The sequence below is a fragment of the Sprattus sprattus genome (assembly GCF_963457725.1).
Source record: "Sprattus sprattus genome assembly, chromosome: 11".
Classification (NCBI taxonomy): Eukaryota; Metazoa; Chordata; class Actinopteri; order Clupeiformes; family Clupeidae; genus Sprattus; species Sprattus sprattus.
In genome coordinates, this window is record NC_137909.1 from 19,842,947 (window position 1) to 19,866,984 (window position 24,038).

General features: G+C 42.8%; 3 protein-coding genes across 5 annotated transcripts; 1 reads left to right on the top strand and 2 right to left on the bottom strand.

The window, feature by feature from the left end:
• Positions 1-403: 403 nt before the first annotated feature.
• Positions 404-5,949, bottom strand: ddx55 (DEAD (Asp-Glu-Ala-Asp) box polypeptide 55). The gene is made up of 14 exons (XM_080847999.1): positions 5,773-5,949; positions 5,636-5,686; positions 5,449-5,535; positions 5,252-5,343; positions 5,073-5,135; positions 4,824-4,973; positions 4,543-4,732; positions 4,327-4,409; positions 3,900-4,037; positions 3,420-3,512; positions 2,892-3,006; positions 2,382-2,550; positions 1,148-1,434; positions 404-1,037 (listed from the first exon to the last, which is right to left on the bottom strand). Exons 1-14 carry the CDS (start codon positions 5,899-5,901, stop codon positions 915-917), a joined length of 1,770 nt encoding a protein of 589 aa, XP_080704125.1. The 5' UTR covers positions 5,902-5,949; the 3' UTR covers positions 404-914.
• Positions 5,950-6,233: 284 nt separating this feature from the next.
• On the bottom strand, positions 6,234-9,833 carry LOC308372199 (transmembrane emp24 domain-containing protein 2-like). 3 transcript variants are annotated; one of them, XM_080847329.1, is made up of 5 exons: positions 9,509-9,833; positions 8,599-8,791; positions 8,314-8,328; positions 7,551-7,658; positions 6,234-7,250 (listed from the first exon to the last, which is right to left on the bottom strand). In XM_080847329.1, the coding sequence occupies exons 1-5, from the start codon at positions 9,689-9,691 to the stop codon at positions 7,126-7,128; spliced, it is 624 nt and encodes a 207-aa protein (XP_080703455.1). In that variant the 5' UTR covers positions 9,692-9,833; the 3' UTR covers positions 6,234-7,125. The 3 variants fall into 3 exon arrangements, with proteins under 3 accessions (XP_080703455.1, XP_080703454.1, XP_080703456.1); XM_080847328.1 differs by having other exon boundaries at positions 8,314-8,334; XM_080847330.1 differs by lacking the exon at positions 8,314-8,328.
• Positions 9,834-10,338: 505 nt separating this feature from the next.
• On the top strand, positions 10,339-23,671 carry ptpn11a (protein tyrosine phosphatase non-receptor type 11a). The gene is made up of 16 exons (XM_080848133.1): positions 10,339-10,561; positions 11,611-11,733; positions 11,948-12,142; positions 12,357-12,549; positions 13,964-14,083; positions 15,690-15,803; positions 16,095-16,191; positions 16,584-16,663; positions 16,966-17,124; positions 17,558-17,689; positions 17,845-17,999; positions 18,482-18,549; positions 18,764-18,915; positions 19,573-19,685; positions 20,026-20,121; positions 20,517-23,671. The coding sequence occupies exons 1-15, from the start codon at positions 10,548-10,550 to the stop codon at positions 20,093-20,095; spliced, it is 1,785 nt and encodes a 594-aa protein (XP_080704259.1). The 5' UTR covers positions 10,339-10,547; the 3' UTR covers positions 20,096-20,121; positions 20,517-23,671.
• The last annotated feature ends 367 nt before the right edge of the window (positions 23,672-24,038 follow it).

Consider the following 24,038-nt stretch of genomic DNA (forward strand, 5'->3'; position numbering starts at 1 on the left):
AATGCTCAACTGTTGAAATAATATAGAGGTAAAACTGGTTTTCCTATACATGCTACTCTTAGGATATAACTGCCCCAAAATCTTTCAATTTCACAACCTTTACAGGCTTCAGTAGCCCTCTGATAATATAAGAAACAACTTGATCTCATGTTTGTTAAATGTGACTAGCACTAAGGTTTTGCCCGCATGCATTGGCGCTTCAGGCCGATGCCAAGAGCTTTGCTAAACACACCGGCATGGTGCTAAATAGACAGTTTTTCATTTTATATAAACATATGTGTGTATGAAAAGAGAGTATGGACACACGTAGGACACATTTTTGTCAGATGTCATATGATTAGGCAGATTAGACAGCTCGATGATAATAAAGACAGACCAATTCTCAACATATAAAGCTCAATAATGTTGAAAGTAACATTTATTGTGAACAACACAGTACATTTTGGAATTACAGATCAAGTCTATACATTTGAGTATAAGGCCCTGAGGGCTGTAAGATATTCCAGCCATCAGTTCTGCCCTCTGGTGGACCAGAGAAATATCCAGACAAGCGTTAACAAAAGACCGCGAGGAATGGAGGCATGTGAAACTACTCCGTTTCCTGACTTGCTCAGGAGTTCATATTCTGTTCTGTTGCTGTGAATGATTTAAGAACAGTTTATGATACCAATATTTTTAACTGGTTTGTTTTGGCAAAAGTTTAGTTTTCCACACTGACGTCATTGGGTTCATCAGGACATCATATGCCTGACTATGCCTCTAACCCTCAGAAAAACAGAGGTAACCTGCTGTCTCAGCTCTGCGTATTCCAGGTCTTGCTCAAAACGCAGGTGAAACGCTCACATCCACTCTGTTGAGTTCTGTGCTTTGGGGTCTTTTAGTTGCAATCGGTGTCCAAGCCTCATAGTCCTATATTACGAGTCCTGCCCTACTGTCATCTGGCTATCAAAGTCCTCATTACTGATTTTACCCTTCTTCAGCCTCTTGATCAGACGGGTATCCTTCAGGAGTTCCTCCATGTCTTCATCGTCAGATCCCTGCAAACAGAGATAATTGACTTATCAACACAGTGAAAAATAAGCAATCAGATTTAAATACACACGCGCATAACAGGCACAAATTTGAGACTGTAACGCTGCGTTTTTACCTCGTTTCGTTTTCTCTTGGCAGCATTCTTTTTCTTTTTTTCTTTCTTGTTGGTCTGTTTGGACCAGGATTTGTTCTTGATGAAGCTTCTCCTGGGTGTCACTGGCTTCTCTTTCTGTTCGGCTAACTTCTTCTGTCTATGTTTCTCCCGGTTCTTGTCCTTGAAGCGGATGGTGTCTGTGTCTATCGGCTCTCGCTGGAAGGAGGGGAAAGTCTTGCCCTTCAGCTCTGGCATCTTGGGCATGCGGAGAAGCGCAAATCCACGAGCCAAAGCAGCGAAGTCAAGATCTGCCAGAAAAAAAAACACACAAACCATGACACACTGGGTTTGAGTTAACAGATGACTATTGAGGGGTACAGCCTAGAAATCAGGTTTGGACATTTACATTTAGTGAACTAGCAGACGCTTTTATCCAAAGCGACATACAAAGGAGAGAACAATCAAGCTACGAGCAATAGAGACCTAGTGTAACAATCAATACTATCTTACATAAAAAATTCAAAAGGGCAGAAATGTAACTACGAGTTAAGTACTAAGTGCGAGGTAAGCACTGAGTGCGAGTTAAGTACTAGATTACTGGACATGACAGACAATACAGGCATCTCTGTGGCAACATGTTCACTCTCCCTCACACGTCACTTGATATGGCATGATTTATGGCATGTCAAGTAAGAGACCCCCTTATTTCAGCTGATGTACTGTATATGCATCAGTACGTTAGTCTGGGAAGTCCCGCCCCACTTCTTCCGGCCAAATTGATTTTGCCTCTGCAGTGGGTCTGGTCAACTTCGGATAGCCGTTCATTTCAAGATTTCCAGAATCCTTGGAGCCAATCACAAACTGGCTTTTGGCTACCTGGCGCACCATTGGCGGATTTAAACTTACCACGGCTACGTTACAAAATCTACTGCACGGAGAGTTTTTAAACATTGGACATGGTGGCCGCCGAAGCACCGCAAAACTTCGATAAGGCAAGTTTTCTTTGAAAACAGAACAGAAACTTGCTGGAACAATTCATACAGAAAAAATATGTGTTTGCTTTATTACCGATCGTTGTATCGTTGTATAGTATCGTTGGTCTGATTGGTTAAAGGCGTGTCCAATTACGTGAGTGAAGTGGATCGCTAATGAGTAGTTGGCCAGACCAACTGAACAAATGGAATGCAGTGAAGGGGCAGGGAATTCCCAGACAATCAGTACGTACCAATATTTGATATTTGAGGAGGACACTCACCTTTGATCCTGAAGATGAGGCTACACTCGTGTTTGACGTACGCCTGGATGCAAGACACGAATGCTCGCATGCCCTTCTCATAGATAGCTCGGTCAGAGAGAGCGAGGGCCTTCAACTTTGGCAAGACGTCATCCACATTTTTGATAGCAGGGAATTTTTCCAAAGGGCACTGACAACAAAAACACACATCAACACACATCAGGACACACCACCATATACTAATAATGGGTAATTGGGTATAGTTGGACATCTCTGTCTCATTGTCTCTCAAGTACAATGAGACATTAGACATCAACTACACATAACTGTGTATATGTATATGGGATACTGGGAAACAAACATACACATATCATATCAATTCATACATACAACTAGACACTATTATTACAGTGAAGACAGCTATATCTGATGTATGTCTATCAGTAGGGGCTCCAAATATTGATGCACGATACAGCTCTCATACCTAGATCACAACACCTAGCAGATAAGCATGGAGTGGTATGAAAGTACCTTCTGGTTAATGGACAGGAAGTTGACATATGTGTCCTCCATGGGCAACAGGAAGACGAGGGCATTGCCATGGTTACCAATGCGAGCAGTTCGGCCACAGCGATGGACAAAAGAGCTATAGATACAAAAAGGGATGAGATAGGTAAGACTTAAAAGCATCTGTTCTGTCTGGTCAAAAAGTGGGGCTGGTTTTCCTCTGGTAACATCAAATACAGATTATAAAGTTTCTGTATCATTCACTCATAAACTTACTGTAATGTCCCAATTTTTGTCTTTAACCCTCTGAAGAAAATGTTTAAGGTTTACTACTGTGATGAGAGCTTTAGGTTGGGTTGGATACATTATGAGGATATTTTAATGTTCTACAGTAAAAAAAGGTCACAAAAGAAAAGCTATGTGTGTAGATGTGCGGAATGAGAATATGGATTCAGTGAACCGTGAAGTTTTGAGAAAATGTGATCTTAGTGCAGTTTATGCTGACACAGGAAGGAGAGAAGTTTTGTTGTTTGTAAGCGACTGTTGACAGACCTGGCACTGCTGGGAGGGTCGTATTGCAGCACCCAGTGGACCTCTGGGATGTCAATGCCTCGTGCCATCACATCTGTGCACACCAGAATCCCACTAGAACATAAAAGAGACAGAGACAACTGAGACTAGCGCCGCTTCCAAGTGAAGTTAAATGACACCTGCACTCATCTCATTCAAATGTGTCTCTCAGGAGCTGAACCCGTAACATTGGTATCTCTATCCTCTTGTTCTAAACTACACGAATAAGGTGATGTTTAGGCCTAGTGCACAGCACCTATCAGAAAGCCTTAAATGTGATAGATAAATGTGTGTTTCCTACAATTCATCTGTACGCATTCCCTCACATTATACATTTATATTACAATCAAACCATCTTCATTTAGCCAAACACTGGGCTTCATTACAGGTTTAGTGACACTCATCCCAGAACTGACTCATTGATCATATCACATAAAAGAAAGAGAACTGTGACTCTCTGACCTCTTCAGCTCTCGGAATGCTGAGAAGATTTTGCTGCGCTTGTCCTTCTTGTCCATCTTGCCATGGATGCAGAGGACGGGGACATTCTTGACGAGAGCCTCCAGGGCTTTCCCAAAGTACTCCACACAGGCACACGTGCTGTGACCACACAAAATACATGTCATCATACAGTATTTGTCTGCTAAAGACCTTAACCATAACTATCACTACATACACCTATACAGAAAGTCATTCAAAATATAATACATTTGTTAAATAATACATTAATGTAACTGACACCTTCACTTTCTCAAATGTAATTTCTGTTCTTCTTTAAATAAAAGTGATAGAACGGTATAGGAGCAGAATGCAGAGTGTGTATTTGTGTTGCATTTATCAGTGTGGGCTGTGTTGTGATGAGCCAGACTATCCAGAGGCCCTCGCACACCTGAAGAATACCAGCTGCTTCTCATTCTTGTGTTTCCTCAGGAAAGTCACCAGTGTGTTGAACTTATCTTCTGCTCTGCATATCTGTGAAGTCGACGTTGAAAGCCATTAAAAACTACAGACAACCACTATATGTAGACATCGCTCTCTCTTTAGTAACACTTATTGTTTGACCAAAACAAAGACACCAAACTCAGAGCCGGTGTTCTGTACTCACGGTGTAGTAGTTGCTGAGTCTTGATGGTGTCTTCTGAGAGTTGCTGTCAGCCACGCCCTTCTCCTTGACTGTGATTCGCACAGGGTTACGAAGCCCCGCCCTCACCAGCTTCTCTAGTTCCTGTGTCTGAGTGGCAGAGAACAGCCCTGTCCGCCGCTGCTTAGGTAGGAAGTCCAGGATGGTGTTTAGGCTGGCAGCAGAGAAAGCAAGGTTAAAGAGGTGATGTCGTCACAAAGCATGGCTAAATGTGATGTTGAATGACTGAATGAGGAGTGTTGCACCTAGCTTCAAAGCCCATGTCAAGCAGGCGGTCTGCCTCATCCAAAACCAGAACATCCAAAGTTTTTACACAGCTGGCCAGGTCTAGTCCATCTGCTTTCCTACGGAACATGTCTTGCAGGCGACCCGGTGTCGCCACAATGATATTAGCCCTATCAGAAGAGATCCAGTCATCACTGATTCACATCCTTCAAACAGACTACAAGTTATAAGTGGCTAGGTGAGTCTGTTGGAATGGTCTGTATACATACCCCTGGCTCTTAATCTTCTCCACGTCATCAATAGGATTGTTGCCACCAATCAAAAGAATCAGTCTGCAAGGAGGTCACATTTTCAGTTAAGTTCTAGTGAAACAAATGTTGGGATAAGAATAGGCTTACAAGAAGAGTAATTCTTTGTCTTTTTTTGTATTTTTGTATTCTTTACCAACCTTAACTGGGGAAATCCGTGCAAGAAACGTCCCATAACCTCACTAATTTGTAGGGCAAGTTCTCGAGTGGGTGTGATAATTAGTGCACCAACCTGGAAAGGCAGGTTATTTGGGTTAATAACTGTTTTTTCCCCCCAGTGCTATATGCCCCAAAAGACCCCATTTAGCAAGTCTGTAAATCGATGGATTAGATGTACCTGTAGTTTCTTTAGCTTTTCCTCACGTCTCTGAAGAATCTCCAGGATTGGAATCACGAAAGCAAGAGTCTTTCCACTGCCCGTCACCTTCGATCAGACGACAAACAATCAGAATGTATCTAGGCTGTAGAAGATGTTATATTCGATAAACAAGCCGTTTTATCTATATGTGCCGAACAAAACCTACCGCTTCGGCAGCAACATCTTTATTTCTCATGAAGAGAGGTATGCAAGCGGACTGAAACAAAAGAAGTAACCATAAGCCATCTAATCATCGCATGTAAACAATGTTCATGTTAAAGGAGTTCCATGATTATATAATACCTGGACGGGAGTCATGTGTGTAAATTTCAACTCTTCGAGAGTCTGCATAATGTTCTCGTTCAGTTTTACTGGCAAACTGTCCCATTTTCCAGTTGGGTTATCCATACTACAACAAAAAGTGAATTTCATCCAGTTAAAACTCCACGGACTGCTCTGAGCTCTGCAACCATGCTGAATTCACTTCCTGTCCGATGGTGTAAACCGTCCGGGAAGAAACAGGTTACACAAACGTACAGTTCCATGACATTCACCCTTCAGAATTCAATGCCTGTCACGGACAGCTTGTTACATGTTCCGCATATGTTTGTAGGTCTATGTAAAAGCAATATGACTTTAAGCTTTATGAAAACTGACACATATATCGAACCTACACTTAAAACAGTGTCCAGAACTAAACCGAAAACTACAATAATTTCAATTGATCCGGATTGTGAGGTCTTATTCGTCTTTTATTAAATCAATCATATTTCATAAACATAAGCATTTTACTTTACATTTGTACAGTTCAAGCCATTCACACCTGCATGACATTTCAGTTACGTGACAAAATACATCACTGATACAGCGTAGCAGTGCAGTGGCCTTAGTTAAGAGTATCTGAACTGACAAAAAAAATCTAATTACAAAAATACATAAATTAACAACCCCAATTGATTCTGGCAAAAGTTACAGTTCAACACCAAATTATACATCACACCTCTCATTCAAACATTTTAGTGACAGCAAGCCACCAGTAATAAACAGGGAACAGAAAAGGTTCCCACACACATGTACATAAATATTTGACCTTATATGTGCCTCAAATACTTTGTGGATTAAAAATCTACATAAAAGCCCAAAGCAGGAAAGATGTAACAGCAGGACATATTCTGTGGAACATATGATGCACTCCTAAATAGACAGTTCATTCATTTACAAATACATTCTGAATACTTTTCCTTCATAATTGAGCACTTATTCAAACTTATCAGTCTAAATAAGCTCTGAGCTATACAGGCAAGTACATTATACATTAACCTAGTTCTGACAGTTACATATTCCCAGCAGCAGTCACCACCCCTCATAAACCCGGCACAGCGCCCCCTGCCTGTGACTTATGATAATCACACACTTACAGAAATAAATTACAAGCACCCTTTATTAATATGGAGATAAACAGGGGCTGACCTCATTTTAAGACAGACAACAGAAATAAATGATGATGGCATCCGCTAAATGGATTGTGTGGAGAGAAACATGTTTGTGGTAGTTCAAAATATACTAAAAAAGATGTTTGGGAATATCCACAAGACAGTCTTGTACCGGAAGCTGAGGTCTTCACCAGTGGGTTCACAGGTTCGAAGAAGCTGTGTTTTAGACCACTCGTCGCACTTCAAAAAACCTCTTCAGATAGTAAATTTGTCCCAGTGTCATGGCGACTAACACAAGAGCCTCGAAGAAAGACCAGAGAACCACTCGACTATTGGTGTTGTCATTAACTAAACAAGGAAGAGAGAGGGGTAAAGGAGATACACATCAAATATATGAAAAACACTTGGTCAGATATTATGATTGGTCAAATATTACAAAGGTTATGAAACACTTTGTTATTATATTATTATATAATCTTAAAACTCAAATTCCCAATATAACAAATTCAGTAGGGGGGTGGAAGGCTGTGGCCTTAGGACAATGTGTGAGGGCAGTGATACCATTTTCTGTTGTAAAGGTTTGCATAACTTGGGAAAGAGGACATAGTGGAGAGAAGGATGGAGATGAGAAAAAAGAAATGTTCTTACTCGCTCTGTGGATCCTTTCGCGGACCTCCATGTACTCCTGTTCGTGTTTGACTGCTGTCATAGAAACGGCCATCTCATTAATCATCTCCTCCAGCTTGTTCGAATGGGCTGGAAAACACACAACACACCCTGCGGTCACCAACAAGCCAGTGGAGATTTGCACCACATGGTGCAGTTATACAAGCACACACACCTACACATGCTGTTGGAATACACAACAAACAGCACCAGAACAGTCATACCTAAGGAACATGCAGCAGCACAACAACCACACACCCCACACAGAACTCATACACATGCATATTTTACACATGCAGTCAAATCAAATTCACAAATGAACACACATCCGTGGTAATAATTCCATAATCATTTCAGTACAGCTATAAGCTCACGAAGTTAATGTTGAATCTTTCAACAGAAAGTATAACTAAGGGGGCAACTGTTTGCACACCTCATAGTGAAGCAATCTAACTAAACTAGTGAAATCATGCAGATAATATGACTTTGCAATGTTCCCATTTGCAGAGCTCACAAATAATGGTCTGTGTTTCTTGAATTACTTCCCATTTCACACACAGACACTACTCATCTTGTTAAAGGCTATTGTTTAAAGGTCACCAGTTCAAGGTGGTTATGTTAAATTTCACCAGTAAACTTGTGTTTAGATGTTACTGTTACATCTCAGACGGCAGTATAATTTTGACTACACAACTGAAGCACAACACGTTAGATCAGTGCCAGTCATAATGCAGCTTAGCCCTACCATCCCAGTTATCTCCTGCACCTGAGAGAAAGAGTATTAAGAAATGAACCATCATGACGACAGAGAGAAAATCACTATTTCATATACACATATTAAAATGGAACAAAGTCGTTTCTGGAAAACAGCTTATCAGCCAAGGTTTTCCTCACATCCAACTTGGCAGAGCACTTCAACTGGATGATTCTGCACATTGTTACATAAAGGGATTTTTGGGGGCCATATATCTGTCTAATAACCTGCTGGACACTTAGTAAACTTATACCATCAGATAGCTCTGGCTTGTACCTTCAGTCTCCATGTCTTGGCCTTTTGGAGCCTCGCCAATGTCAATAGTGAACATTACAATCTTAGGAGTCATGGTGGACATCTTGTTACTGAAGCAGAATTTGTATGTGCCATCCATGTGTGCCGCGACAGAGTACTTCCCACTGGACTCCCGGTCGCCTTTATAGATCTGCTTCCCATCAGGTCCGGTAATCTGTAGACAGGACAGGTATGTCTTCTTTTAGTTACTCCTTAAACTTTTCTACCAAACTGGTATCTACAAAATGAAAATATATTGAGCTATGCTGCTGAAGCATAGTGATCTGTAGAGCAACACTATTAGTCTTACAACTTCCTTCTGTAAAACTAAAAAAAAATCAGTTCCATGACCAGTTCTGGCTGTAGTAGTTTTGTGCTGTTAGCCTATGTATTTCTGAAGGTAACACAAAAAGTTTGTTTTTCCCTGAATGTGTTTTCTTGGTTAGAGTTATGTAAAGAAACTCACACAAGCACCTGACACAAACAATAGGGTGTACAGAATGGGCAAGAATTTGGGAAACGTGATCGTAATCTCTTGTATAGTTTCTTAAGGAGTGTTGTGAGTGTAAAAACGTTTTGTTTTTTCCCTTAAATTACTAATTACATTTTGCAGCTGGATATTTCCGTGCCAGCTAACCGTGCATTAGACAAACCATCACAGCACTGTCTTGACAGACATGGATGGACAGCCATAAAGTCATAAAACCATAATCAAAGCTAGCGGTCAGTGCTGTGAAGGTAGCTAGTTTGACGTTAGCCTGTTAAGATAAACGCTACCAGCTGTTTGCTTTGAAATCTATATATGACTGTTAACTGATAACTGTGCTCTTTGGGGCGATCATGTGAATGATAGAAACATGATGTATAACACTGCTCGGTAATGATATCTCACCTCAACATCCACATCCAGAAATCCTCCCTCTGCAACTTCGAACATGAGGCTCATCTTGGTACCCGAGTTCACTCGTTCGTAGAAACACTCATCAGCGTGAGCATCTATGCTAACAAAGTAGCCCGAAGCTGTGACACAGCAGAAAGCCAGCAGAATGAACAGTTCTAAAGCCGTAAGCATCATTTTTCTATGTCAGAGTAATGAAAAATTCTTCATCAAGGCTTCAGTCCAGCCCATTCGATAGTTTAAATTATAATAAGGTGGCGGTGTTGGCAGCATAGGCGGAGAGTTGTTGGGACGGGGCTTAGCTCAGCTGCTTCGGTGGTTTTGCCACGTAAATGTTTAGACGGGTCGTGAGAAGGCACAATCTACGATTCTCGAATGGTAAAAGGGTAGCACAACCGCAAATGTACTTATTACACCACTTCCACATTTTGTGCAAATATCAACTTCCAACCCAAAGACCTAACACAAAGATTAGCCAATGATAGCCAGTGTAATGTGTAAACAGAGAGGCTATTTAGGACAACAAATCAGTTTGTATATGCAGAAACCTAGATTTGATATGGACTGGTGTTGGGCAAATTCAAACTTACTAAGGAAAACACAGGATTACATTACATTAAATTAAATAATAATACCCTAACCTCATTTTGAAAACTACACTAAAATACCAACCGGCTATAACTTTTGACGATACATATACATATACACATTGCATTGCACCACACATATTCACATGAGTTTTTAGGTTGCAGTGTGCTGCTCTCAGTGGTTCTACTGCGCAGGTCAAACTTCAGAATTGTCGCATATTTGGTGACGTTTAAAAATCGACTTGCTGTGGTCTCTGAGGCCGAGGCCTAAGCGTTTTTGTTTCTTTATAATTTCAACAAATGTCACTCTACCACAACCCGTTCTGAGCGGGCATTTAGCCTTATGTGGGAATTTCTCTGGACATAAACGGCGGTACGAAAACAAAGTTGTCAACAGTTAGCGAAGTTGAAGCAACTCTCCAAGTCGAAGACGAGGCGAAAAAAAGATGACATCTCGTAGGTAAGATTTTAGAAAACGAAAAAGACTCATAAATGGTGCAGTAATGGTACCCGTTGTCCTTATTGATGTGCCGCAAACTTGTTACTGTTGGGTACTATCGTTAGTCGCATTGGTAGCCTTGGCAAGAGTGTTTTCTCTACAGGCCCGTTGTTCCCTTCGTTTGTGTTTTCTTAAATACCTGGGTAGCGAACATGTTGGCTAGCGGAATCAGCTAATGTTAGTTAGCCATTATAGCTTGTTAGCTAGCCAATATAGGGAAGGCACCACGTACAAATGTAGCTAACTAGCTAGCTCAGTAGTTACTTTGTTTTGATATGCTGGCCAACTCTGGTTGATTCAAGCTTGTTCCAACATGAGCGGCCGTTATAATATTAGAGTCCCCCTATTCTAGTCAGGGTTGACAGGGTAGTTAGCAGTCAATCTCATAGGTTATGTAGGTAGATAGTCAGTACAGCTATGCAGAAGTTGCAACTTGGCTAGCTAGTTTTGTTATGGTCAAGCTAATTTGTTTCGGACGCTAGTCTATTTAGCACGCCTCACTCTTAACCCAACAGTGGATTTCAGCCAGTTGACATTAGGTTGCAAACTTAGATGGATAAGAAACGTTTTGACACAGGCTACGGTCTAAAGAAGAAAAAAAAAGACCGTTAGTCTGATTGTCAATATGCAAGCTACGGGCTTGCAGTAACAGTTTATACAGTACTGTTTGCTTGCTAGTTAGCTGGGTAGTTGGAATAATTGCGCTAGTGGCTCATTTTGCTAAATTTTGTGGCTCATTTTGCTAAATTTTGTGCATGGTTCTACTGTAGTCACATCATTGGAATGTTCAAAGAAATAACTCGCACTGGTAGATGTCAGACTTTATACAGTGAGTGGTCCTGGACGTACGTTTAATATGGTAAAAACACATGGGACAAGTAAGAGGTCTGTAGTTATGTTGTATAATTGCATGTTTGGATGCTAGACCTCTTTGATAAGAGGGCGCCAGAGGGGCGGGATACTGTGCAAGCTGAGGTTCTGATGTGATCCAGAGTCTGATACTTCATCAGGTGGTTCCACCCAAACATCACTGGAGTGGAGGCCGAGAACCTACTGCTTACGCGGGGGGTGGATGGCAGCTTCCTGGCCAGGCCCAGCAAGAGCAACCCTGGTGACTTTACGCTATCTGTGAGGTGAGCATCCCTGTACCCGTCCCTCTGGTAAGCCCATCCAATGACCACCACAATCTATCTGGTGAATCTACCCCCCCACTCACCCCATCCAACTAAATTACACCTGAAGCTGAACTGTGTGACTTCAGGAGGATAATATATTAACATGACAGCTTAAAAACAGTCCGACCTTAAATATGATTTAGTAATTTTGTTCAACCCGTGTGGTGTTCAGGCGAAATGGGGCGGTCACTCACATCAAGATCCAGAACACAGGCGACTACTATGACCTTTACGGAGGGGAGAAGTTTGCCACGCTGGCTGAGCTTGTGCAGTATTACATGGAGCATCATGGGCAGCTAAAGGAAAAGAATGGGGATGTCATCGAGCTCAAGTATCCCCTCAACTGCGCAGACCCCACGTCTGAACGGTCAGTCTCTTAATAAACCAATTTTTCATCGTAGCTTTAAAAAAAAAAAGGTAGTCTTTTTCTTTAAGTGTGTTTTTCTGTTATGTGGTCCCAATGCTGGATTAAAAAAAAATCTTAAAACATGCTTTCTTAAAAAAGTAGTTGAGTGTTGTTCGGGGGAGACTTCAACGGTTTGAGGGAGACCTCTATGAACTTGCCACCTCTCCCCCCACAGGTGGTTCCATGGGCACCTGTCAGGCCGTGAGGCGGAGAAGCTCCTGACTGAGAAGGGCAAGAACGGAAGCTTCCTGGTGCGCGAGAGCCAGAGCCATCCTGGCGACTTCGTCCTGTCTGTACGCACTGGCGATGACAAGACAGACACTAGTGACGGCAAGCCAAAAGTCACCCATGTTATGATCCGCTGTCAGGTGCGTAACACACACAGTTGGTGTGTGTGTGTGTGTGTGTGCGCGTGCACGCTCTTTTGACTGTTAAGTGTACGCCAGAGTCGCACACATGTATACACATAGATTGTGTGTGTATGTGTGTGCGCTTGCTCTTTAGGCTGTATAAGGAAAGGAAGGCCAAAGTAAAATCAAGGGTATAGTTCAAATTCTCAGCAAACACACCCACTGGGGAAATGTAAGCCTTCCCTAAATTGTAGACCACTTTGCATCAAAATGTACTACAAATGTGGTCAAAGCTACACAAATGACTGCAATGGGTGTAGCATTAATAACAGTTGACACAGCCCAGACTGTGTAGCTGCGTCTACTGCAGAAATGTAAGAGTGGCTAAGGACAACGTCTGTCTGCAGCAGAGTGTGTGGTCATGTTATGCCAATAGCAGTAGTAATGTAGCGTAGCCAAGCCCTGGTCATTTCAATTCTGTTGTTTCTTTGTCAGCTGTAGAAAAGGGAACATTGCATTTTTAAGTCTGCAATAGCGAGTGCAATTCTGTGTCTGTCTTTGTTTACGTGTGGATGTGGCTATGTATAAGTTGGTAGTGTATGGCAGTGTGCACGTAACACAGTGTCTGATTGCAGTAAGGGAGGATGTGGCTATGTATTAGTTGATAGTGTATGGCAGTGTCATGTTTACGTGTGAAGGTGGCTATGTATTAATTGGTAGGGTATGGCAGTGTCTGATTGCAGTAAGGGAGGATGTGGCTATGTATTAGTTTGTAGTGTATGGCAGGGTCTGATTGAAGTAAGGGAGGATGTGGAGTGTAACTTTATGACTAGTATGAATGGACATGTAGCAAAAAATGTTGGTAGTGTTTGTGATGTATTTGTTATCCATAGCTATGCTTGACCGCAGTATGTGAGCACTATGGAATATGTAGCTGTGTGATGGATTAGAATAGATTAAATGTAATTGTTGTACATAGTGCATTTTAAGTGGCTTGCATATATTGCTTTATATAGTCTGCACTACTTACAGAATATTGTTTCCCATAACCCATATAATTTTTGTCTTGGAACTAAGTGGATCTGAGTTGTAAACACAGCTTTACAAATTAGTTTAAATATAGGTCATGTGTGAACAAATTGAATTACTTAGTTCGAGGCTATTCTGCATATCAAGACAAAATTGTCTGTAATGATAAACGAATCATGTGTGATTCTCACTGGGTGTGTAAAAGGCAAGGAATAAACTAAGCCCATGCATGTGCTTGACTAGACACATGAGACTGCAGCTCATGCTTATTCCAAATGACAGGACAAATGTGTCCATGACGGAGGGGACAAGAACCCTGTATAAATCACTGTGAAGGATGTGGGTGTTTGTTTTATACTGGGAGCAAGAGGTAAGCCAGGCCTGTGCACATGTGTCTAAGCAGCATGACTTGAAGTACGACGTTGGAGGCGGTGAGAAGTTTGACACCCTGACAGACCTGGTGGAGCACTACAAGAAGAACCCCATGGTGGAAACCCTGGGTACGGTTCTGCAGCTCAAACAGGTACTCATGAAAGCTTAACACAGCCTTTAAATGACCGAATGGAGTTGTTTGTTTGTTTGTTTGTTTTTTGTCTAAAACTAGCAAGCTAACAGCAAACAGTCTTCAAGACTGCTTGCTGTAATTCTGGGAAGTCAGGGTTAACATGAATTTGCATAAAAAGAGTCTGGTTACATCAGAGAACAAGGATGACTGTGAATATGCAATGACCTCACGCCCTGCAGATAAGGCAGATCATCCCAACAGGAGATGACCACGTCAGCAGACACGGAACAACATGTGAATGTTGCATGACTTTGCCAGTGGCAAAGCATATTTGTCTGAGGTTGCGCAAGAGGAGAGTTATTTAAGGGGGAATTGGGTCACCACAGAGGCTCCACAGAGAATGAATGTTTATATGCACCTTTCATGATCTGTGTTAGAAGGAACAGTGTACAACATAGTCATGGAGTATTAACAGAACACTGTGTAGGATTTAGGGACATCTACTGGTGAGGTTGCAGATTACAACCAACTGAAAACCCCTCTCTCATCCCTTTATTTCCAAGCGTCAGGTAATACGGTTACTTTAGAAAGATATTTAGTTTAGACTGTAAAACTGTAGGTCATAGCTTCTATGTACTGTAAATTATGAAGTTTGGCTGTGTTAGTTGATGGCTGACATGAGTTTCAAACCTTTTTTTGTTTACTTTATACTTTTTTAGCAATAATTTTTAGCAGCTGTGGGCTGATCTCGGCAACTTCACCGGGTCTTTTGAGTCTAAATAACAAAGATAAAATCTAGTTTTGGCGCATATATGTAAAGTTACAATCCTGGTAGTAATGAGATTATTTCAACATTGACACAGGGGAAAAAGGTAACTTATGTTGGTAACTATGGTCATGTTATAGCTAAAGCTATCAAACAACACATTCCATTTAGAATGTTAGCTTAATTACCACCAGTACACAGTAACTTCATCACTCTGAAAATATATTTCCTTCGTTAGCGATTTTCATCTGGGAAATGCCAATGTTCATCCTTGTTTTCTGCTGTTGTTTGTCCTGATTTTATTTTGCTTCATATTTATGCTTTTTTGAAGACAAGGATTCATGCTCCCTTGCTTTTTCTTGGGCTAAATATTCAATATGATCCTGATTTGTCAAAATTTGGGTTCTCAAACTTCTCACAACACAAAACGGTTAGCCTGCACTAGCAACCACTGATTCCTCTTCCTACTTCTTTTTACGTCCTCCAACTGGTGCTATAGCGCTACCAAATTCAAACTGACACTTCGATGTAAAAAAAATGTCCCTCTAGAAGCAGCGTTGTCCGTTCTGGACTACTGTAGAAACATGGTGGCATAACGTGGTAGATAGCATGAAGAGCTAATTTTAAGATAATGAAAACACTACGATGCGAAGTAACACTCGTGAAAACCATAATTATGAATACTGTATTCCATTTCTGCTACTAGATCCCCCTAAGCCCTTTCTGCACCTTTTAATGCACCTTTAATCACCTTTTAATTCTCCAAACATAGTGATAGAAATGTGTCAGACTTGAGGAACTGATGAAGGGATAGACTCGAGATGACTAAACAGCTAATATCCTGTTGGCCTTTTGTAGCCCCTGAACACGACACGCATCAATGCAGCAGAGATCGAGAGCCGGGTCAGGGAGCTGAGCAAACTCGCCGAGACCACCGACAAGGTGAAGCAGGGCTTCTGGGAGGAGTTTGAGGTAAGACACAGATACACACACACACACCCATACACCTAAATCACCAAACACACATAGATATCTCTAAAATACATATACTCTGACTCAAACAAATACACATGCATGTTCCTAAATGAAGTTCAATTGTATTTATATAGCGCTAAAACAATAGAATGGTCTCTAAGCGCTTTGCAGAGCCCAGGGCCAGAACACCCCCTAAATCACTGCATGCACACAATCATAAAGTACTAGTTTTGCACATGTACCTAAATGGCCACACACTGAGGTTCCTCCCCCTGCACACTGGCACAGACTCTGCAACAACAGGAGTGCAAGTTGCTGTACAGCCGAAAAGAAGGGCAAAGGGCGGAGAACAAAAACAAGAACAGATACAAGAACATCCTGCCTTGTGAGTATACAATCAACCTGTCTGTCTGTCTGTGTCTCTCTTTGTCTTTCCGTCTGTCCAAAGCAAAGACATGCATAAAAGTGTGTGTGTTTTTAAGGTTAAGTAGTTGTATTTGGCTCTATCTGTTCAGCATCCACCTGTTGGTATGTATTCGGCTGTATGTGTATATGTGGGGTTGATGCAGACGGTCATTTGTGTACTCTGTGTCTCTTTGTGGGTGTGTGCATGTGTTGCTAGTTGTTGGATGTGCTGACAGTCTTTGTCGGTCCTACAATATGTATATATGTGTGAGTGTGTGTGTTTGTTTGTGTGTGTGTTTGTGTGCCTGTGTGGTTGGTGTGCTGTTTTATCTTCCTCTGTGTTTGACGCTTTTTTTCTGTCTCATATCACAGTTGATCACACGCGGGTTGTCCTGAGAGACGGGGACCCCAGTGAGCCTGGTGCAGATTACATCAATGCCAACATCATCATGGTAACCTATGTCACCAATGTCACTGCCCTTTTGGAGTCTACCCATATATACCAGACAACACTTCAGTATAATCACACCTAAGGTGTATCAAAAATATGGACTAGTTAGTTCTCACGATGTCTGCACCAATAAAAAAGGCAGAATGGGATCCAGATTGGGGCATTAGTTTTTACTCAACACAGTTATCTGGCTAACCCAGAAATCTTGTTTTGTGAGATTCTCTCCTGCTCTACTGATTCTTGCTATGTTGCCACATGATGTGTGATGTGTTTCCTCTTTCTCTCTGTGTTCTCCTCTGACAGCCGGAGTTGGATGCTAAGTGCAACAACGCTAAGATGAAGAAGAGCTACATCGCCACGCAAGGCTGCCTGCAGAACACCATCGCCGACTTTTGGAGGATGGTCTTCCAGGAGAACTCCCGCGTCATCGTCATGACAACCAAGGAAGTGGAACGGGGAAAGGTGCTGCTTCAGCTTCTGACATTGGCTCGACTTATCACATGTGGATGAATTTGACATTACGTACAGTAGTTCAACCAGCAAAGCAGTGACGAGTGATGACATTTAGGACGCTGTGAAGAGTCTCCTAATAAAAGAGCTTGGTCCGTGGGTAATGCAAAATGCCCACATTTAGTGTTGCAATGTTCGTGTTTATATCAGTGGCTGATGAGAATCTCAGAGCCCTGAGACTTAGTGCTGATGCAAACTGAAATCTAGAATATGGCCAGCACTTCTGTCATATTGCCTGATGACGTGTATATGTTTGGCCCCAAGGTGGCTGCCAAATGATTGTAACTGTTGCAAACTTTGTGGTGTCAGGGTCAGGCCTTCTGCTGCACGCCTCTTAAATCTGGTTTGTGTGTGTGTGTGTGTGTGTGTGTGTGTCTGTCCACAGAGTAAGTGTGTGAAGTACTGGCCTGACATGAATGCCCTTAAGGAGTACGGAGCCATGCGTGTGCGCAACGTCAAGGAGACAACAGCACATGACTACACCCTCAGAGAGTTGAAGCTGTCCAAGGTGGGACAGGTAAGACATCTGTCCCACGGTGCCAGACTGGCTAAAGTTCAGTGTCAATGTAAAAGTGGCTGTAGCTGTCAGATGCAGGGGGGGAATAATAGAAAATATGCTTTGGTAGGATTTGAGATGATTTTGTGTTTGTTGGTTTGCATGTGTGCAACTAGGGCAACACCGAGCGCGCTGTGTGGCAGTATCACTTCCGGGCATGGCCAGACCACGGCGTACCGGCGGACCCAGGCGGCGTGCTGGACTTCCTGGAGGAGGTGAACCTGAAAGAAGAGAGCAACCTGGAGCCAGGGCCTATTGTGGTGCATTGCAGGTCAGTGCTGAGACTACTGACTGACTGTACATTTTTCTACTGACCTTACTGCTAAAAGTCAGCGCCTCCATGCACTGCAACACTGCTGCCTCAGAAACAGAGATTGTCTCAGTCATTGAATCTGGGGGATCCCTTCGATGGATATTTATTGACCATCTCTGTTCATCCACACCTGCCTGAATTCAGTACTGGTACATTTCATACATTATGTTACTGCACCAGATGTAGCTGTTCAAGTGTGATCAAGCAGGGAGAAATTGAAACCGTGGGTGCCAGGTGTCTCTCAGCAAGACGACAGGAAAACCTCATTACCTGTGGATTAATGACACCCAAGGAATGACCACTGGAGTTAATGCTGTCATTTTTGACACAGTGCTGTTTTGCATGTGCCTCTCTGGTTTTTTTTTTCTGTTGCATTCACATAGCAAAGAATTATTCCTTTTTCATCTCTTTTTCCATCTCTCCCACCCCTATATCTGTAGTGCTGGGATTGGAAGGACTGGAACGTTCATTGTGATCGACATCCTGATAGACATCATCAGAGAGAAAGGTGAGTGAGACATTGACTGGCAACAATGATTGTGTGTGAGGCAATTCCCTTGATACAGGGGTCTCTGTGTCGTGTTCCAAGTCACTGTTCAGAAAATATTTGACACACATACTTTTTAAATGAACGAGTTCAAGGTCATACAGGTCATGAAGGACATGAGGTTGTGCAAATGATTTCTTGCGTTCTAGTAAATATGTGTGTGTTTGTTGTGCAGGGGTGGACTGTGATATTGATGTGCCTAAGACCATCCAGATGGTCCGTTCCCAGCGCTCAGGAATGGTCCAGACAGAGGCTCAGTATCGCTTCATCTACATGGCCGTCCAGCACTATATTGAGACGCTCCAGCGCCGCATCGAGGAGGAGCAGGTGTGTTATTATTGTGTATATTATATGGCAGCTGTGGCCTACTGCTTAGGGTTTCGGGCTGGTAACCGGAGGGTGGCCGGTTCGATTCCCGACCAGTAGGAAAAATGTGGGCGGGGGAAGTGGTAGAGCACTGCTCTCCCATGCCCACATCCACGGCTGAGGTGCCCTTGAGCAAGGCACCTAACCCCGATCACTGCTCCCCGGGCGCCGCTGAAGGCAGCTCACTGCTCTGGGTTAGTGTGCTTCACTGTGTGCCTCACTGTGTGCTTCACTACCCTGGATGGGTAAAATGCAGAGACTAAATTCAGAGTGTGTGTGTGTCACTATCTCTGCCGTTAAAACAGTCACTAGTCACTAGGGCTCCATTTCCATTTCCATTCCATTGTAATGTGGTGTATAGTGCAACACTGTTCATGGTCTTTATAGTTAATGTACATTGTAGCTTAGCTGTTGAGCATATAACGTTCAAACCCAAACTTAGGCATGATGCTACTCGGAATTTTCCATTGATTTTGCATCTGTCGGGCCAATGTTTTTTAAATCAAGTTTTAGTTAAAAGATATGCTGGATATGGACATATTTGTCTTGTTATGCAATGAGGAAAATCCTATTGTGTGGGCCTGGTACTCAGCGTCTGTCTGTGTGTGTCTCCTGTAGAAGAGTAAGATTAAAGGCCGTGAATACACCAACATCAAGTACTCTCTGTCTGACCTGTCGGGGGGCGACCAGAGCCCACTGCCACCCTGCACCCCGATGCCAACCTGCCCAGAGTGAGTCAGATACACACGTTGCCACTCCTGTTCAGCATTCCTATTCACAGAGTGAGCCATTTTGCAGCTGTGAACAAACACGCATGCACACACGCACACACACTTATACACAAACACACTTTTACACAAACACACTTATACACAATAGTTCACAGTCACCCTGCATTCTGATGACAACCTCTCACTCACACTCACGAATTCATGAATAACTACATTAATTACTAATATACATGTATATTTCTGTCTTCCTGTGTGTGTGTGTGTGTGTGTGTGTGTGTGTGTGTGTGTGTGTGTGTGTGTGTGTGTGTGTGTGTGTGTGTGTGGTGTGTGTCATGTACAGCATGCGGGATGACAGCTCCAGGGTGTATGAGAACGTGGGTCTGATGCAGCAGCAGAAGAGCTTCAGATGAAAGCCGACTGCTGTTCCCCTGAACAGGTAACCGCCACCACAACCCTGCAACTCCACAACACAGAACCGGGTTCCTGTTGAATTTTCACTCAAGGGGTTCCGCTTGTTTGTGGATGGAAATGAGCCGGTAGCTAAATATCCAGAGCAACACATCTGTTCTCATCAGAGCCTGTTGTATTTTGTACTTGGTACCTGACAAGTAAACCCTATTAACTAAACTTAACTATCACAGTGGTAAGTTTGTCCCAGTGTTAACTCATACCAGGGGAGTTTTATCAAATCAGTAACTGAGATGCTTGTGCTGAAAGGTGTATCACATTGCTAGTTAGTAGATGATCTTGCACAGATATTTCTTTACATGAATGCTTACTCTTGTCCTATGGTGTCTGTCTGTCTCTATTTTTGTGTGTGTGTGTGTCCAGACACGAAGCGTTTTTGCCACACCTGACCGCCTGACGAGATCATGACCACACAGAACATGAACATGACGAGTAAAAACGGAAGCCACACCTGGTCTGAGATCAGTGCCTGGAGCTGGACCCAACCTCTCCACACACTCTGAAACCACTGTGAACATCACCGAGCCTTATACACATACACACACACACACACACACACACACACACACACACATTATGGCCCTCTAAAGTTAGCAATTGGCTTTGGAGAAATTTGATCCAGGCTGCATCTTGCAAGTGTGGACAAGCTTTTGCGCTCTCTCTCTCTTTTTCTCTCTCATTCTCTTTCTCTCTCTAATTTCCTGTTTATTTTTAACCAAAGGAAGGTGCGTTAGAATAGTTTTCTGTGGAGCAATGAGGGAGAGCTCAGTGGAGGAGGCATGTGCCAAAAAAAATAACTGAGCGGAGTAAACTGACGTTCCGCGCCTCTGCCATCCCTTCGCCTCAGCCTGTCTTAATGGGAGCAGGCAGAGGACGCCCCCTTGGTGGGCAAAGGGAGTTCTGTAGAATACCTTGTTTTGTTTTCTCTCTTTATTCTTATTGTTTTCTTTTTCTTTTTAATGACCATAAGTGTTTAGTATTCTGTTACTTAAGCTAGTGTTGGTAAAGGTCATGGTGTGGAGGCTATGGCAGCCTTTCCTCCTATCAAGACCTTAGATCCGAGGCCTCTAGTCTGTGCTTTAGTCAGCAGGTGGAGCCAGAGAGCAGGGGGGGGGGGGTATTTGTGTAGGCTGAGCGTTCGCTTGGTGGTTGGTGACCCAGCAGCAAGGATGCCCATGGACCGTCAGTCCTGTACATTCCCTCGTTTCAACCCAATGTCTTTCCCAACCCAAGGGGTCAAAAGACAACTTGCTTGCTTAGAAGCCAGAGAGTGGGTTTCGTTTTGGGCCCTAGAGGGGTATGGGTTTGGGGTGTTTGACTTTAAGAGGCAGTCTTATGGCTGTCTCCTGAGAATGCACTACTTGAATCAGGATGAGGCTGTAACAAGACCCTCTCAGCTATGAGCCCCATACTCACAATTTGGGTCTTTGACTCCACCCTCTCACCTCCGTCTCCCAACCTCCACCTTACAGCTGGCTGCCTTACCCTTTTACTCTTTTAAAAAACTCTACTCAGTTTTTGTACTTATTGTTTATGTTATTTTTTTTTTTTCATTTAAATCACCACATGAACTTAAAGCCCAGAATCACTGTTAGAAAGTGAACGCACATTTGAGCTCTGGCAGCATTTCCACGTTCGGTTGTTTTGGTCGGTGGCCTTGGCCACAATGAGCACTCTATGATGGATAACTTCATTTTGATTTGTAATGATCAGATGTGCCCTGTATTCTCACGTGCCCTGTTTCTTGTCTTTAACACTTGAGTTATCCGTCTGTAGTGCGCGCATGTGTGTACGTGTGTGCGTGTGCATGTGCGTGCGTGCTTCCGTGCGTGCGTGCGTGCGTGCGTGCGTGCGTGTGTGTGTGTGTGTGTGTGTGTGTGCGCGTGTGTGTGGCACTTGAGATTCGGCCCTGTATCTGTGTGTGTCTGTGTTTTTGTTTCTCAGCAGATTACAACTCAGCACTCTATCAAGCTTTCTGTTTAAAAACGCTGGAGTGTGTAATTTCAACTGCAGTATTGCTAAAGTGTTTATTTTCCACGTCAGTAATTTTAAAAGTGTGGATGTTGTCCTTATTTGCTCTGTTAAATATGTAATATGAGTGATTCCACAGCATTTCACTTGTGTGCCCATCAGACCCCCCCCAACCCCCTGACCTTAACAGATACATACGTACACACTTTAATACACACACCCACACACGTCTGTAACTCCCCCACCAATACATACACTGATGGTGGTTCTGGGGCACCTGGAGGATTCTGTTATATGTTGAAGAACTCTGATGCCTTTGTAGAGGTTCTCCAAAGAAACAAGTTCTATGCTTTCTGCAGTCCTTTAAAGCGATCCTAAAAGAGTCCATGGGGGGAGGGGGGCAGATTATAATAGATGCCTCAGGTATTTGGGCTTTAAAAACCAGGTGTAGCTGTGGGCTGGTTCAGTTCTTACAGAGGTCATTACTGTGTGTGTGTCTGTGTGTGTCTGTGTGTGTCTGTGTGTGTCTGTGTGTGTCTGTGTGTGTCTGTGTGTGTCTGTGTGTCTGTGTGTGTGTGTGCCCGCCCTCCCCTTGGTCATAGTTGCTGGCCAGTTGTGCCCCCCACCCAAACCGCAGGTGGACACAGGTGCACACACACTAAACTTCAGATGACACTTCACGTGCTGTTGAAGCTCTCCTCCAACTTTAAAACTTACCAGGGGCATAAACACTGTACCCTGGGGCCAAAAATAACACCTGACCGACCAGCCTGTCTCACTGATTCTTGTTTTATGATTGCTGCACAATGATGAGATTGTGACTTAGAGTTATTGTCATTTAATTGGTAGTGTGTACAAACAAGCCTAGTGTGTATGTTACTCTTCCCTGGGTAAGGGAACTGCCCCTGGCAATGGTGGGGTGGTGTGGGGTAGCTCTGTGTCCAGTGGATCTGCTTGTGTGTCTGTTCATTGTACTGTAGTGAGTGTGTGTACATGTGTGACAGAGAGAGTGAAAGGGTGTGTATTCTTCAGAAGTGTTCATGGTTTGTGCTGTTGTGTGTGTGTGTGTGTGTGTGTGTGTATGTGTGTGTGTTTGTGTATAAGGGAATACAGCTGTTGAATAGACATCAGCTCACTTCTCTTACATACCGAAACATTTACACACACTCATATTGCTGTCTACATGTGTTAATAATACTACACGTTTCTCTTTCTTTCTCTCTCTCACACCCTCTCTCTCTCTCTGTCTCTCAACATCTCTGTCTCTCTACTGGGAAATTAATGGTCTTCAAAAACACCATCTAATACATAAAACTATAAACACAGAATGCCTAATGTGAAATACATCATCCTAAAAAAATGGTTACAGAAAAAAATGTTGAACTCAATGCAGACAAACTCTATTTTTTAACTTGTATATTGTACATGAACATCTTGTAGAGGAGAATGTACTAAACATATCTAATTGCCAATAAGATATACTGTATGTTTAACCCAGTCACTTCTCTAGTGAGCCTTAGAAAAAGCGGTTTACTGTATTGCGTGATTATCAGTGCAAGTAACCATGATAACTTCTTTGACAATAAATGACAAGCTCACACCTATACGATTCTCTGTGTTTTCTTTTTATCTGGATCATTTTCCCTCCATGGTGTCACCTGTGTGTTAAGTGCACAGAGGTCAAGTGTTTTATTTTTATTTTTTTTAGCAAAAAATACCTCTGCAGATTTAGTACAAGTTTAATGATTTGCTAATAAAATTAAGAAATGTAAAGGTTATATAAAACAAAAGATTTGCTTAGGGAAACTGATTAGCCGTGTTCTCCAACATTAATCTTGGCTGTGGTGCTGTTGACACTGGACTACACACCCCAGCCCACCCCCATCTCCTACCCCTGCCCTCTCCTGGCTAATC

Coding starts and splice junctions, on each gene's coding strand:
- ptpn11a (XM_080848133.1), top strand. Junction 16,192..16,583: donor ATACAAGAACATCCTGCCTT/GTGAGTATACAA, acceptor CTCATATCACAG/TTGATCACACGCGGGTTGTC. Junction 17,125..17,557: donor AGGAAGTGGAACGGGGAAAG/GTGCTGCTTCAG, acceptor GTCTGTCCACAG/AGTAAGTGTGTGAAGTACTG.
- ddx55 (XM_080847999.1), bottom strand. CDS start 5,901: ATGAAATTCACTTTTTGTTGTAGTATGGATAACCCAACTGGAAAATGG. Junction 5,344..5,448: donor AAAAGCTAAAGAAACTACAG/GTACATCTAATC, acceptor CTGCCTTTCCAG/GTTGGTGCACTAATTATCAC. Junction 2,551..2,891: donor TCCTGTCCATTAACCAGAAG/GTACTTTCATAC, acceptor TTTTGTTGTCAG/TGCCCTTTGGAAAAATTCCC.
- LOC308372199 (XM_080847328.1), bottom strand. CDS start 9,691: ATGATGCTTACGGCTTTAGAACTGTTCATTCTGCTGGCTTTCTGCTGT. Junction 8,792..9,508: donor TTCTGGATGTGGATGTTGAG/GTGAGATATCAT, acceptor TCCTGTCTACAG/ATTACCGGACCTGATGGGAA. Junction 7,659..8,313: donor TGCAGGAGATAACTGGGATG/GTAGGGCTAAGC, acceptor TGTGTTTTCCAG/CCCATTCGAACAAGCTGGAG.